Below are 17468 nucleotides of genomic sequence, written 5' to 3' on the forward strand. Positions count from 1 at the left end.
ATTGTGTTCATTTGTAAATAACATATTGCAGCCAACTGTTTCTTAATTGCTCAGACTGTTGATAAATAATCCAGCCCTGCTGCTCTCTACAGACAATTTGCTTTGGATCAGACCAGGCAATTCAAACAATCCTAATTACAGTGAAGCCCTTTTATATGAATTTCTGCTTGTTGCAGGGAAGAAAACCCCTATGTAAAAGGTTAAGGCACTTACTTCTGATTTTTGCCTGAAACATAGCACCTATTACCTAAACTCAAGTTATATTAGTAGAGCAAATTTCAATTGAGTAAAAATGGATAAAGTAATATTTTGTATTAAAATGTATATTTCATTGCATTTACTCTTTATTGTACTGTCGTGGATTATGTTAATTTTATGTTTTTAATTAAAAGATATAACAGATGTAGAAACTTCATTTAAAGCAATATTTTCCTTGAAATAAGCTATGTTACTAAGTGATTATGTAGTGTAACAGAGATTTGTATGTTAATAGACAAATGTGTCTATACTAGAAAGAAACTAAGACCTTAGGAAGTCTTCACTATATCAGGGGATTTGCTGTAACATGATATCATTGTATTTATGATTTTATGGTGTTAAAATGAATATTAAATGAAACAAAATTCCCAAGGATTACTCAGGAGGCAGCTAAGTACATAACATTTTGTACAGATGGTTGGAAGGCACAATTTTGCTCCATCACTGCATCCATATCCTTGAACGATTTCGACTGAAGACAGCATTTCTTTGAATTTTTCATTAAACCAGACGTCTTGAAATATGAATTCCTTTTATGTTTCTGTGAGTTTTGGCTAAAAGAACCCCAGTGAATAAATCATACAATACTACGTGTCACCAGCACTTGTGAATATTTCTGCTTTGTTATTCTATTCTCAGTAGAGCACCATTGATTATCAAACTCAGCGGAGAGCATTTTATGATCATATATCTCCATTAGCTCCTAGTTTGACTACCATAGATTTTTCTGGTTAAGCCTGCATTATGTATTAGGAAGCCTATCTCTTCAATACAAAGTTTGATTTCATTTTTCTAAGCCTAGAACTCTTATTATGTATTATGTATAAAGATTCTTATCTTTTATATGTAAAAATAGGCTGCACTGTCTTTGTGTAACTGAACTATATGCCATCTTTTTTTTTTTTCTGATTCACAGTTAGCATCTTGTGCTATGAAGATGAATCTCTACAACGCAATGGCTGTCAGGGTAAATATTTCTTCACTTGTTAAACAAATGAAAAGTCAATTGTGCCCTGAATTCGCTTTTAATAAAATGAGCAAGCCAGAATAATGCAAATTTGATTGATATGCTAATGGTTAGAGAGAAAAGAGTACATACTTAAAAAGTTAGTTATACTAAATAATCTTGGCAGTATTAAAAATTAGAGTAAAATGTAAAACATGTAATTATCAGTGCTTATGTTTTAGAATGTTAAATATCTCTGAGCCATAACTAGACAAAGACTGTAAATATTAATGAAGCAATGTATTAGTTTCCATATGTCATATAGAATATTGTGATAAATAGATGAACATGGTTCTGGAATATAAGATGCCAGCCCAATACAAATCAATTAGAAATTATTCATATGATTTAGCAGTAATAAAGGCAGTTTCCACCTTAGAAGTTTAATTTCTATCATCTCTATATTCATTTTTATGTGTTATTTTCCTAATGGAAAGCTGAGTCTAGTGATTATGGGGCTGGTTGGTTTCTGCACTGATTTTGGGAATGGGCACAATAAGAGTATTATTTATCTTGTCTCAGACAGTATGATAATAGCTTAATTGTAGAGCTATCATAAATGGAGAAATTACTTTGGCAAATTTCATTAATGCTCTTAAAACTTATGTTGCCTTATATTCTCTTTCATTCATCTATTAGTTCTTACTTCCACTAATAATAGATTTTATTTTGGGTGAAGCAAGGTAGTAAAATACCTTCTGAAAGTCCTGTACTGAACTATGGCAGGTAAATCACATTATTTTGATTATTTATATTGCTTTGGGAAGGGTGCTTTTCACAGTTATGGGTGTGTACGGAGTCCCTATCCCAAGGATTGGTCTGTCTTTCTTTCTTTCTTTCTTTCTTTCTTTCTTTCTTTCTTTCTCTTTCTTTCTTCTTTCTTTCTTTCTTTCTTCTTTCTTTCTTCTTTCTTTCTTTCTTTCTTTCTTTCTCTTTCTTTTTCTTTCTTTCTTTCTTTCTTTCTTTCTTTCTTTCTTTCTTTCTTTCTTTCTTTCTTCTTTCTTTCTCTTTTCTTTTTTCTTTCAGATTTTATTTATTTATTTGAGAGAGAGGAAGATAGAGCATGAGAGGGGCAGAGGGACTGAGAAGCAGACTCCCCAGTGAACAGGGAGCTCTACTGGGGCTCCATCCCAGACCCTGGAGAGCATGACCTGAGCCAAGGGCATATGCTTCCCTGACTGAGCCACCCAGGTGCCATTCTGCCCACCTTTCTACTCTTCTGTGGTTTAGGGAAAAAAGCAAGAGGGAGAAATAGATCTTCTTACTTCTTTTCCTGAGCCAGAAGCAGATACTATAGCTGCAATGGGCTCTTTATTCTTGTTAAAAAATATTGTAGTATAGGAAAACAATTTGGTTTTCTTTTTTCAATGGGAATGCTTAAATCTGGGAATTTAGGAGATTTTGATTCTCTGTATAGTTCTTACAAAGACTTAACTTCTGAGCCTTCATCACTGTTAGATTTTTTCTTTTCTGCTTACTTTGTGTCAGGTATGTCTGCAAAGTAAAAAGCAGTAGATGACTGAATGTGAAGCACTTGATGTCCTAAGACTTAGATGTCTGCATAGATCACCAGGGGAGATAGAGACACAGAAGACTGGTTTAGAAAAAAATGCATTCTATTGTTTGCTAGTTAGCCCCCAATCTTCGTCTTGAGTTCTGACCTGGCTTGAATCATGATTCTGTTTACCTCGATGAGGCATATCTAAGAAACCCACATCAATATAAGCTACTTGTAGGGCAGAGTTTTTGACTTAAACCAACATCATACTAACAGCTGCATTTCCTACTAACATCACTGACCATCAACTTGTCTTTGATTAATGTTAGTGAACAATGTTAAACTTTACCTGAGTCCTGTGACCGTGGAAAACAACAAATTAAAAAAATCCCGCCCCCCCCAAAAAAAAATATCTCCCTACCTTTTGGGTTCTGAAAGGGCCTACTGAAAAAAAAAAATTGTCCTTCAACATAGGACTTGGATTAAAGGCACAGATATGTCCCTTCTTTACCTATGTCAGACCAGGGACAGCACCCCCCTTCGCAAATTTCTGTTCTTTACCTCACAAATGATTAGCTCAGCTGCTTGTCCCCATCAATCAATTGGAAAAACATGTTTATTAACCAAACTGTGGTTAAAGTTCTCTCCTTCCCTTGGGTCTTTGAACTTTAGCCAGCATATAATCCTGCCACCCCCTAAGAATAGGCTGGCTTCCTGGTAAAACATTGTTTGATCTACTATATAATTACGCTATCCTTTCATCCCACTTCCCCATATCAGATTCTTTCTAGCCTTGTTTACATCTTCCTAATAAAATAGATCTTACGGTCAAAGTGCTCTTCCTGCTGCCATAGTCCACTTCATCTATTGTGATGGTCACTCACTCCCTCTCCCTTACAATAGTTCTTTCAAGTAAAGTCTCTCTTGCTATATCTGGATTTTTATTTGATACATTCCAGGAGAGAAGAGTAGAGGTGGGGATGCAGTGACCATTAAAGTGAGGCAGAAGTCTTGAACTGATCCATGAAGCTGCACAGGACTTTCTGTGAGGCTATGTGGAGGATGTGAACACTACCATGAGAGATTTGTAATAAAAACACTTCTCTAATGAAGATGCTCAGAGTCTGCCTTGAGAGGCTTGGATGAGTTGACTTGGTAATAGACTAGGTACTTAATTCATGTTCCTAACATTAGGAATGAGGCTTACTTGCGTGGAGGCCAAAATGATTACCTAACAAAGATTAAATTTTAGCATTGGTTGATCACAGTGACCAGAACTGAATTTGTTTGTGAGGAGTGCATTTTTGCAAGATGGTACTCTGAAGATTTTGCTTTCTACAGTAGTGAGTGGCTGAAGAGACCAGTGTGTGGTCCATTTACCTTCATGTTGTGCACATTTGAAGATTACAATCCTGGCGAGATACCACTAGCTGAAGTTTTACCTCTAATGTCTACACCTCTGTCTTTTTAGTTCCATCAGTTACCGAGTAACCTTGTTCAAAATAATTATCCCTTAAATACTTTAAATATGGGTGGCTGTGCGTGTCCAGGAGGAAGAATTTCTAAGAATGATAGGTAACTACCAGAAATTAATATGGCCAATAATATTCAAACATATATCTGCACTCAAATCTTGAATAAGATTTTCACATACAATAGAAAATAAAAACTTTTGTCTTAATTTGCCTTATATACTGAGCTGATTACAGATTATGTTTTACTATTGACTCGTAGCACAACAAATTCTCATCAATTGTTAAGGAGGGTAGTGGAGCATTCCTGAAGAGAGGGATTTAAAAAATATATTTTTAGCCTATCCATTCCTATATAGATGTCACTTTTTTATAATAAAGAATAAATTATACATATATGATTTTTTAATGTAATAGGTATTCATATCCTGATTTGCTGCGTTTATTTTTTAAAGGGTCACCTTCTCTCTAAAGACTTTACGATCCCTCTACCTATGTAGAATTGATCACTCTCTCTTTTTATGTCCTATTTTACCATCGACATACTTCTGTTATAGAACCTGTAACATTTTATTATCCTTACTAATTTACATGCCTGTATCTACCCCCCCACACACACTGTAAGTCCCTTGGGGCCCAGATCCTATCCTCTTAATCTTTGTATCTACAGTTCTTGGCTTATACTATGTAGTTAAATAAATTTCCCTGAATAAATCAGTGAACGTTGGGCCATTCTTTTCTAAACAAGGAATAAAAAAAAAAAACAAAGTCATTTGTTTTAAATGCTTTTTAAGTCTCTCAGTGTCTTTGTTAGAAATGATTTAAGCCTTTGCTGGGGCACCTTTCAGACTTTTTTGAGAATCTGATGAGGTTAATGTCGTATAGATAAACTGGACGTGGTAAGGTACTATTTGGTTAGTGCAATTCTCATGTGAATGGAAGATCTCATGAACTTTGGGACCTCGCTAAAATATCATAACATGGAAAGGTTTGAAGGAGGTTTGCTATGATATAAGCTGCTGTCAGAAACCACAGTATGCCTTTTCAAAATTCCCGTTACTGATAATGCTGCTAGGCCAGTGACAGTCAATTAATACAGCAATAAATTGCTCAATAAATTTTTATCTTAGCTCCTGGGGCCCTATTCCTCCTGTTTCTGTGTGTGACACTTTATTGCCTTTTTGGTCTTTAATTCAACTTTACTCCAGATTAGGATTCTGCTTTTCCTCCAGCATTTTAACTGTTCCATTGTGGATCTTGTCTAAATTTGGACCCCAACTTTTTTTTTTTTTAGTTCTCTCTTTTTGAACAGCTGTTAGTATCTTATACAAATGTCATGAACTGATTCAGTTGCTAAACTCATTTCTCTCCACATTCCACTTATACAATTGTCTATCCTTTTACAGCCTGGCATAGAACTGACCCTCCATTTCTGATGCCAGTGAGCATCTAATTAAGCACTTGGGTGTCACCTCAGGTCCATCAAACACTGGGATTAGCAACTCAGCTTCCTAATAACAGTACTATAAAGATCAAGGCAAAATTACTGTATGTATAGAAAACCCACTAAAAAAACATCCCCAGGTGGCAAAGAAAGAGTATAGTTTAGTGGTATTGTTTCATCTATTCGAGGGTCTATTACTTGTTCCTTTTCCCCAGTACCTTGATCCATGATACTCAACATTTAGTATTTTCTCTAGCTTATGACTTTTGGTTACTGGCTGACCCCATCCAAGATGAAGCCTCTTCTGTGGAATAGTATATATCATATACTTCTTCCATTTGTAGGGGGGAAGATCCCCCCCCCCCAAGAGACTGAATGTATATCCAGCCTCACCTTTGTCTTGGAAGCTCCTATGTCCCCAATAGAATGTTTCCAGATTTTCATACTTATTATACTAGTGTGTATATATATATAGCAATATATATATATTGCTGACAGATATCTGAGCACACCTTGGTCAAACTGATGGCCAATGGGAGCTATATGTTTCTGAGGCCAGGGAGGAAAAAGATTGCAATACCACATATTCCCAAATCTTGGTAAGTCAGAACCATTAGTAAATAATAGTAAGAGTTAACAATTGCACAGCAGCTACTACCCTTCAGGCACCAGTCTAAGTATTTTAAATATTTTAACTCCTCTCTGTAATCCTCACAACTAACTCTCAGAGATAGGTATCATTATGATTCCAAATAGAAAGATGAGGAAATAGAATCACAGAAAGGTATCTTGCCCAAGGTCACACAGCTAGTAAGTGATAGTGTTAGAAATTGAATCCTTGTGGGTTGGAACCCACCGTTCTGTTACTTCTGACCACTTGTACTCTTGCTTTGACTGCCAGTCTTCTCCTTCTCTCAGGATCTGGATGAAAACAAATATGTAAACCCTGGACTGAGGGTAAATTTTCAGTGGAAATTTTATTATGCTGTGGTTTTCTTGGTACACTGAATTCTTGGTCCTCAAAATTCAGAGCATCTTGCTGCTAGTACATTTTACTAGGGAATTCCAAACTTAGTGACAGTAGGAAACCAAGTTGAGTGTCACATACTTCCCCTTGCAGGCAGAATTGGATAGCTAAGATGACAAACTATCCTTGTAAAAGAAGGCTGTGGCCTTTACATGTTGCTTTTTTTTTTTTTTTTAATTTTATTTATTTATGATAGGCACACAGTGAGAGAGAGAGAAGCAGAAACATAGGCAGAGGGAGAAGCAGGCTCCATGCACCGGGAGCCCGACGTGGGATTCGATCCCGGGTCTCCAGGATCGCGCCCTGGGCCAAAGGCAGGCGCCAAACCGCTGCGCCACCCGGGGATCCCTACATGTTGCTTTTGCTAGCATCAAGATTTGACCTCCATCATCACCTGAGGACTGATTTTCAACTACTAATCTCTCTATACATTAACACTTATAGTATACTGGTCTTCAGTAAACTAAACATAATGAGGATATATAATCTGTTACAGAGTTTGGAAGTTAACAAAAGTAAACTCTCTGCAAATTATATGCTCCTTATAGTCTTTGAAAAGCCTCCATTGGATTATCTTCTACATCATGAGGCCTCCTTTGCTTGTCTGTCCTAGGACAACTGGCACAATATCATGTTAATGCAAATTTAAGGAAGTGCTAATGTGTAGTGTCTGAGAGATCTCTTAAAACGTATGTTTCATTAGACTTTTTCTTATTTCAAAACCTATGAGAAATGAAAACTGGAAATAATTTAAAGCTTACAGAGTTTTTAAAAAGCTATAGATATAATTGATTATTTCAAGATAATTTTTTTTTTACCTTGGAAACCTTGTACATATTACTGATCAGTCATATATACTTGTGTAATGATATTCTTCTGGAACCTAGAGCATTTTGGGTGATCCCCTATTGTTTCAGTTATTTTAACTGATTTGTCTTGAAATTAGTGTCGCAAAACATTTTAGTTCAGATAGAAATCTTCACTCTAAGAAAAATAAAGACTATAATAACAAGAGGATCACTAGATTAAAGATCACTTAGAAACAATCAATTTGCAAAAAACCATAACTTTATTGACTCTTCTTAGAGGTCTGGATCTATGAATACAAATTTTAATTTATAAACACTAATATACCTTGAAACATCAAATAACCATTTTCTTTTGTTTCCCACTTTTGTCTAAAATTTAAAAATATAAGAAATTATTATATGGTGGCTTTAATTAAAAAATAGTTGAATATGTGTCAGATATATAAAGGTCCATTTCAGTCTTCTATTTATAATCTGGTTTTCATATTTGTAATACTATGAAGTAGGTACACTTAGAATAATGACTCCATGATTAGATGAATAGACTTAAATAGGAATTTATCAGGAATAATTCAAGAAATAGTTAAAGAAATAATTGAGGAAATAATATTGAAAGTCTCTTATATACTAGATATGATGCTAGGCTCTAGAAATACAAATTAAGACACAGTCCTATTCACTCAGAGAAAGCTATCCCAAAGTGTCAGCCCAAGGAATAAGAGGAAAAGGACTGTATAGACCACCCCAAGCTTTTGCCTAATGATGGATGGATATTTAAATGTTCTATTACCATGCAAAGAATATCTCTTCTCCCCTCCTACCACTTCTAGTACCAATAACATTGTGAAATGATTAAGTAAATATGTAGTGAAAGGGAGTGTCAAGTCAGGTACTGAGTGGGGAAACAATATTGAAGAGAAGAAACTGCCTTTGGAATGATTATCCAGAATCTTCTTCTATTAGTTAAAAATATCTAGCTAAGATTTCCATTCATAAATGTATGTTTTTGACATGATAATGCAGTGACATCTAGTATGAAATTTGAATACTACCGTTTTTTAAACACCTTTGAAAATTTAGTAAACTTACTTTTCTGTGCTTACTGTATAATTTAGAATGTTGAGCTTTCTAATGATTAAGAGTATAGTAATGAGTAAGAATTCTACTAGTATGCTCTCAAATACATGCAGAGAATTGATACTATGTAGATTATCGTCAGTAATAGAAATTTTGTTTTCCATGTCTTCATTTAAATTTTAGGTGAGAAGACAATTTTTTTCTCTTTTGATAACATTAATGTTACTATGAATTTTGAGGAATAAAAGTAAATAATGGAGGGAAAATCTTTTCTATGAGCAGATGGCTTTTGGTATATATCAAGGTTTTGCCATTTGTTTTAGTGCTTAAAATAAACATTATTTATAAGACCACTTACATTTTGATGTTACTTAATGAGGAATATGCATCATTGATTTGACTAGCTTAAGAGGTCATTTAGAACTTGCCCGTTAACAAGCTGTAATCTGCTGAGCACACAATGACTTTGTTTGAAATTATCTATTCAGAGCTGATCAATGACAATAATTGTTTTATACCAATCACTTCTGAAAGTTGCTAATTACTTTGAAGGACATGAATGCTAGTTGTTTTTTTTTTTTTTTTTGAAGTCATAACCCATTCACCTTGAAATTAAGAAGAAATGTTATGAAAAGTCATCTTGCCTCTTGAAAGAACTTTTTTTTTTAAATAATTAAAAGTTGATCTAGTAGTACTGGGATGCCAACAGGAAATTTAGGCAAAATTGAAGATGTCATTTGTTCTTGTAAGGGAAAGTATAGTAGACTGTCCACTGTACTCTATCTTAATTAGGGATTGGTTAAGCTGATCTTATAAGAAAATGATATCTTTTATTTTTTTATTTTTTTTAAATTTTTTTTTTGAAAATGATATCTTTTAAATGAAAGAACAGATACACATACTTTTTGTTTTTATGTGTTATGTTCATAAGATGTTTTAGTGGAAAGAGTCTGGGCTTTTGAATAAGACAGAGATGAGTTTGTATCCTAACTTTGCCATTTATTCTTTTACCGGTTATGTGAACTTGATCAAATTACTTATCTCAGTTTCTTCATTTTTAACATGGAGATCATGCCTCATGTACAAGGTTATCCTGAGAATTAAAGCAGTTAACATAATACCTGGCGCATTCATGAACTCAGTAAATCTTAGATCCTTTACTTCAACTGGATGACAGCATCTTTACCTGGTCAAGCAATCAGTTTCCTTCTACTTTTACCACCCACCTCTATGAAAGCCATTTAAAGATTGATTGAGGGCAGCCCCGGTGGTGCAGTGGTTTAGTGCTGCGTGCAGCCCAGGGCGCGATCCTGGAGACCCGGGATCAAGTCCCACATCAGGCTCCCTGCATGGAGCCTGCTTCTCCCTCTGCCTGTGTCTCTTCCTTTCTCTCTCTCTCTCTCTCTCTCTCTCAATAAATAAAAACAAATAAAGATTGCTTGATTATCAATCAGTATTATTAATGTGGATAAACTTTATCTTATTACTTTAACTGTCACTTGCTTAGTATATATGCTTTAATTCTCAATTCTGAATAAAAGGATTTGTCTTGGAAGGGCATTTCAGCCTGTGTTTGGGTAGATGTCTAGGGAGTTTGGATATTAGAAGATCCCCTGAGAATAGACCAATTTTAGACTCTCTGGAAAAGGTTAGTGCTGTTTTTAGTATTTGCCTGGTTTGAAGTGAGAGGAGACCCATGCCACTGGCTTTTTAAGGTATCCTTCCTCTTGGCATGGATTCAGTTTTACTTTTGTCCTTTCAGTCTTCTTTTCTCAGAATGGGCATACCAACCACCCTAGTGTGACCTAATGTAAATCAACATCTTTCCTTTTACCTTCTAGTACTCCAGCATGGATCTTTTATGTTCTCTGGAACATTTAATTTTATTTTATTTAAAATTTAATGATATTTTCATGTTATAAGTAGTTCCTACTTTAACACTATTTGATATCCTAACATTTTTCCATTCTTCCTGAGTCACTTTTATTGCTGATGATGGATTTTTCTGTCAGTACTTTTGTCTGAAAGTGTTCTTTTCTTTTATTGTTTGACCGTCACATGCAGTGAAAGTATGGTGTAATATTTGAAGTCATCCCACCAGCTCTATGACTGAAGGCAAATTATTTAACCTCTCTAAGTATCAATGTGCTCTTCTATCAAATGAGGCTAATAATAATCTCTACCTCAAAATGATACTGTAATGATTAAATTCCATGAGCCAGGAAAATATTCATTTATTTGCATGTATGATTTATATACATATACATATTCCAACTGATTATTATTTTTCATTAGGAAAGTGATTTGTATCAATTCCTCATCTTTCTTTGTCAGCTGTAATACAATTTTGGCCAGATTGGAGGGAAATAGTTTCTAAAATGAGTATATAACTTTAGAAAAATTAACTTTTCTTATTTAATGAATTTCTAAGATAAGATCATGTGAAAAATATTTGGAAAGACATTTTATAACATTGTTACACTAGCTTGCTTTTCTACTTGGTGTTACTTTTTAGACTTATTCTCTCTGATTTAATTGTTCTTACAAGCTATTTTGCATATCTTCAATTATTTTAGTCATTCTTATACTAGGAGGTTGACCAGAGCAGTTCTTCAGGATTTTCACATTCTGTATCTCGGATTGTAAAATACCTTTTAAATGGTCATATTTTGAAACAGAAAAATACACAATACAATTAAAACATTTTTCCTGTTTATTCTTATAGATCAATCATTCAAGTTATAAAAAATTTTAGGCTCAACATATTTAGTTTAAAAAGCATAGGGTTTTGGGATAAAACTCAATAGACAAGCATAGAATGTCTATATTAATCACCCTTTCCTATTGAAAAAAAGAAAGTTTAGAGTATGTGTGTGTTCCTAGCTTAGCTAACTGTGCAAAACACTGGAGGGACTTCATATCCATAAAGAGAATCAATCATAATATGTGAATAATTCAAAAATAATATAAACTGCCATAGATTCTAGAGATTGAAGCTAAGTCTTTATGTACAGTTAATATTTTCCCATTTTGTTTCTTCTCCTCTACTCCTTTAAAGAAGTTGTGGTTTTTTTGTTTTCCACAAAAATAAGATCTAGGCATTATTTTGTTTTTGTTTTGAGTTTTTCTAATAGAGATTATATTAACAAAGATAAAACACAAAGAGATTGATTCTCATGATTACTAGAGCATAATAAAGCAGAAGTAGCTCACTTAGGTTTGTTCTCTGAGGCCTTCCTCCCATACTCCACCCCATTCTAAAAAAAAAGTAGGCTCTTTGAACAGAAATGTTTGTTCATTGAAGGTGTCATTTCACTGGTCCCAATTCTATATTTATTTTTATTTCTTTTTATTTTTTATTTTTATTTTTTTATTTATTTATGATAGTCACAGAGAGAGAGAGAGAGAGAAAGGCAGAGACACAGGCAGAGGGAGAAGCAGGCTCCATGCACCGGGAGCCCGATGTGGGATTCGATCCGGGTCTCCAGGATCGCGCCCTGGGCCAAAGGCAGGCTCCAAACCGCTGCGCCACCCAGGGATCCCCCCAATTCTATATTTTAATGGTTTAGATAATGGGTTCTGAAGTCCTAATGTAATTCCTGGATCCATCACCAATGGCTATATAATTATGAGGAAATTTTATAACTTCTCTTTTTAGCAGTTTTTTGTCTATAGATAAGAATACTTCTCATAGGGATCCCTGGGTGGCGCAGCGGTTTGGCGCCTGCCTTTGGCCCAGGGCGCGATCCTGGAGACTCGGGATCGAGTCCCACATCGGGTTCCTGGTGCATGGAGCCTGCTTCTCCCTCTGCCTGTGTCTCTGCCTCTCTCTCTCTCTCTGTGACTATAATACATAAATAATAAATAAAAATTAAAAAAAAAAATTAAAAAAAAAAAAGAATACTTCTCATAGAAGCATTCTAAAGATTAAATGCATAAATATAAGTAAAACTCTTCGAATAGTGCCTCACACATAATAAAAACAATAAATGTTACCTATTGTTACTGTTAAAAAAGTATGAAAATGTCATGATGAAGATTTAAGACAACATTTGTTTAAAGATTTTGAAACCACCAAAATTTAAAAGCCCATTTGAAAACTGATTTTAATCAGACCAAATACAATCTTAAAGCCAATGGTTTATGAAAACTAAAAATTCCGTTTGGTCAGGAAGTGAAAGTGGTAGAGATTGATAAAGCAGATTTTTAATTGTTCAGTAGGTAATTTCACATTTAGTGTTTGTGAAAAATTATAATTTTTAAAAATATAATAACCTCTAAGTATATTTTATCTTTATGATATTTTGTAATAAATCTGAGTATACTCTACATTTATAGCTGTGTGTGTGTATATATATATATGTATATATATATATATACTGTGATATTGGTGGGAAAGCTTAAGACTTTATTTGATGTGAGTTATCATTCATCATTACCTTAATTTTAAAGAACTGTTTATGTTTTCACTAAAAATGCTTACTGGCATATATTTTTATTTGCTTCAATAGATTCAGAGGCGATGGCGAGGCTATAAGATTCGGAAGTACTGCTTCAACTATTTTTATTTGAAGGAGTACCTGAGAGCTGTTTCAGAGACCAATGATGCAATTAGGTGAGTATTTCGCTTGTAACACTTTCAAAAAGGTTACTTAATAGATGTTGATCAATTCCATATTTAGGAATATTTTCAAGGACTCAGTATTACTGTAGGTAGAAATTGATAAGATAGACATATGATTCTATTCACCTTAAAAATTATTCTTGTTTTATTTTTAAGTATATTGTACTCTTGACTATAAATTAATTATGTGTTCAGTAGGCCTATCTGATTTTATGCAAAATAGTTTCAGTAGAATTATCTCATTTTGAGATGGATTTATCATGAAATGATTCCATAGATAAAGATTTAAGTATGATAAGCCTCAGATGTATTTTGAGAAATACAATCAGTATTAAGAACTTTCTCTTAAAGGAGAAAATATCATGGAACATAATTAAAATGGACTGCTTACTATCAACTTTTGCTTCTTTGAACACATGGAACACACCTGGATTTAGATCATAGGATGATGTCTTTTGTAGATTTAGGCAAAGTTATTGTAACACTAATTCAGTCAACTTTACCAAAGAGCTATGTATTAAGTTTTTTTTTTTTTTTTTAATGAGCTCTGAGAACTCTAAGGATTTTTTTTTAATATTATATTTATTTATTCATGAGAGACACAAAGAGAGAGGCAGAGACATAGAGGGAGAAGCAGGTTCCTCTTGGGAAGCCCAATGCAGGATTTAATCCCTGGACCGGGATCACACCCTGAGCCAAAGGTAGATGCTCAAACGCTGAACCACCCAGGCATCCCTTAATACGTGCAGGCGTATTAAGTTTTCATATCAATTCAAATATAGTTTTTTTCCCTCCTGTAGTATGCCCCACTCTAATAAATATAAGTGACCATAGCCTTATAATATGTTTAGATAAAAAGGAAATAGTAACTAATAACAGTTACGATTTATGTAGTTTTAATTTTTCACATATTTTATTCTAAAGTTCTTTAAACTAGAGAGAACAATTGCACAATGAATTGTTAAAATAAGATTTTGCCTGAGACCCTAAAGTTATATATATTATAAGAAATATCTGAAAACTGATTTTTCTTTTAAATTTCTCACATATGCTGTGTGCATAAGAGGATCTGGTCTTTGAAGATTAATTTCAGGTATTTGTTGATGTTGATTTCTTTGGAAACAGCAATAAAGATCTAGGAGGGTTGCAATAGGATTTGGTCCACTGGAGAAGTTGGATAAATCCCCAGGGGACTGCTATTTAATTTCTTCCTTAAGAAATCCTAGGTCCTAGAGATGGGCTGGCTATCTACAAATGGCAGATGTGACCCTGTCTGGAAGAAAGAGCTAGCAGCATATGCAAGGGAGGGAGTTTGCACAGGGCTAGGACTAATGTAGATAACTGAGGCACAAAAGTTGAAGATGTGCTTACTGGCAGGGAATTGTAGGGGCCAACCCTGCCCTTCTATGACTCCAGGAAGTCATCCTTAACTGGTACGCTGGGGTGGACTCTCTTGCTTCAGCCTAGTCCCATCACCCAATAGGAGAAGGTTCTCGAGACAAATATGTGAAAGGCTGGCTTTGAAAAGGCCTGTATCTTCTTCTGGACAGGTATTTCTATTCATCCTTGTTTTTCTTCTGGTTTTACTGTGTGTATCTCTAGCTACTAGGCAATCCAGAGTAATAATGCTGACAATTTGCTTTCGCCTGATATTCTTTATCAGATCACAGACTAACTCTTTTTTTCTACCTTTCTTAGAGGTTTTTTTAAAATAAAATATTTATTTATTTATTTATTTATTTATTTATTTATTTATTTATTTATTTATTTTGTTGAGAGAGAGAGTATGAGGTGGAGGGGCAGAAGAAGAGAGAAAAAAACTCAAGCTGACTCTGCACTGATGGAGCCCGATGCTGGTCTCCATCTCATGACCCAGAGATCAGACCTGTGCTGAAACCAAGAGTTGGTTCAACCACAGCGGAATGGACTGTGCACCCAGGCCCCCCTTCTTAGACTTTTTAAGCCAAATTGGAACCTGAATGCAGCAAATCGTTTTCCATTATCTCCTAAAATAATTATATATGACGTTTTTCCTTTTTGACCTATTGACATGTTATAGAATGTATTTTTATTAATAGATATATTAAATAGATATACAGGCACTGTGTACCATACTGATGTAATTTACATGACAAGGTGGGGTTCTCAAAGCCTCCCCCTTTGCAACCAGGTCTTCATTTTAGCCCAGGATGCCCTTGTGGGTGCACTCAGATGCCTCTTTTACCACCATCTTGATATCTTTGTATTTGTACTCACCAGGCAGCAGGTTAAATCATGACTGACACTTGTAGGTGGGGATGCAGAAGGCCATGCCAGTGAGTTTCCCATTTAGTTCAGGAATTCTCTTACCTACAGGCTTGGTGAAGCTTATAGGGGCAGCTCCTTGGCTATCACACCACAGTTTTCCAGAGGGGCCATCCATGGTCTTCTGAGTGGCAGTGATGGTATAGCTATGGTCCTGAGTTTCACAATGCTGTGGTTGACCTTGGCCTGCAATTGGTGGTGCAGGAGGCATTGCTGACAATCATGAGGGAGTTGTCATATTTCTCATGGTTCATACCAATCACAAACATGGAGGCATCAGCAGAAAAGATGAGCCTTTTTTGCTCTACCCTTTAAGCCCTAGCCTTCTCCATAGTGGTGAAGACATCAGTGGACCCCACAATGTATTCAGCACCAACATCACCCCATTTGATGTTGGCAGGATCTCTCTCCTGGAAGATAGAGAGGGGCTTTTTTCCATTTCTAAGAAGTTTCCCATTCTCAGCCTTGACTGTGCCATTGAATTTGCCATGGAACTGGTAGACCGTGTAATTGATGTCAATGAAGAGATCATTGATGGCAACAATATACACTGTGCCACAGTTAAAAGCAGCCTTGGTGACCAGGCACCCAATATGACCAAATCTGTTTACTCTGACCTTCACCATTGTGTCTCGAGGACATAGCTGGCACTGCACAAGAAGATTGAGCTGTCTGTTGAACTTGGAGGAGTAGAAGATATAGACTAATATTAAAATCATCATTCTGTGTTAGGAATATCTCTAACTGAGCCATTATTATTCTTTTAATTTATTAGTAAATTATATCAGTATTTTATATAGGATATTTACATCCACTTTTATATACATGATTAGTTATAGTTTTCTTTCTTGTGTTGTAATTTACAGGTTGTTATCAATTTTTTGCTGTATTTATTAGATGAACTGAATAGATTATATGGCATGATAATCAGAAAGGAAAAATACTGCTCTGTTTTCTGTCTACTCAATACTTCTGGTCACCAAATGTGTGGGTTTCCAAGCCAAGAAATCTCAGACATCAACTAGGTGTCCTGCAATTTAACTCAATTCTAAAACTACTTATCTGGTGATAGCATCATTTCCTACAGGTTAAGGGCTCAGTCCCACAAGACTGTCTTCCTTCCCACCCCTGTCCAAACTGAAGATATCAATCCCAAGTGACATGTCACCATTTTACCCACAACTTCTGTTCAACTTGGCTACAAATCAGAGATTCCTACAACCTCCTCCCCAGGGTCAGTCATTTACTGGAACTGCTCAAGAATTCAGAAAGACAGTTTATTTACTAGATTACTGGCTTATTACAAAATGATACAACTCAGAAACAGCCAGGTGGAAGAGATGCATAGCGCAAAAGATGGTGCAGGCAGTCCATCCTCAAGCATCAGCAATCCAGAAAAATTTCTGAATTCTCTAAGTTAAGAGACTTTTATGGAGCCTTCCTTAGGTGGGTATGATTGATTAAATATTTGACCACATTAGTGATTAACTCAATTTCCAGCCCCTCTCCATTCTGGCGGATGTTGGAGGTAGAGGGGTGGAGCTAAAATTTCCAACCTTCTAATCACATGATTGGGTCTCCTGGTAGCCATCCCCCATGCTCATTAGCATGCACAGTCATCTTATTAGCATGCAAAAAGACACCTCTTTGAAGAAATTTCTAGGAGTTTGAAATCAGGCATTGTAAAAAGATTGTTGAGGAAGGGCAAAAGGAATACTCTGGGGTGTTAGGAAGTCCCCTCGGCTCTGAGTATAGCCCTACAGATAACGTAATATATCTCTATGTATGTGAACTGGTTTAGCTTTTGTTGTTTGTCTTGATAGTAGTTGGCAGTTCTAGGACTGCTTATTGCTTTACACTCTCCTATTTCTTAGAGATCTATGCAAAGCTAGCATTCCTGTACATTTCTTCATTTAGTCCTATGTCCCCTGCCATTCTGTGGCGTAGTT

At 35.3% G+C, this 17468-nt stretch overlaps 1 protein-coding gene across 6 annotated transcripts in view; it reads left to right on the forward strand.

The window, feature by feature from the left end:
- SPATA17 (spermatogenesis associated 17) overlaps nucleotides 1-17468 on the forward strand; it is a 206338-nt gene that overhangs the window by 26178 nt on the left and 162692 nt on the right. For all 6 annotated transcript variants that reach the window (XR_012001794.1, XM_025991317.2, XM_072759548.1 and 3 more), the window contains exons 4-5: nucleotides 1175-1225; nucleotides 13103-13206. Coding sequence is in view for 5 of the 6 variants with exons in the window: in XM_025991317.2 (XP_025847102.1) it covers nucleotides 1175-1225; nucleotides 13103-13206 (155 nt within the window). In the remaining variant the exon portion in view is untranslated. The remainder of the gene's footprint in view (nucleotides 1-1174; nucleotides 1226-13102; nucleotides 13207-17468) is intronic.

Source organism: Vulpes vulpes, chromosome 5 (genome assembly GCF_048418805.1).
Source record: "Vulpes vulpes isolate BD-2025 chromosome 5, VulVul3, whole genome shotgun sequence".
In the NCBI taxonomy this organism is placed as follows: Eukaryota; Metazoa; Chordata; class Mammalia; order Carnivora; family Canidae; genus Vulpes; species Vulpes vulpes.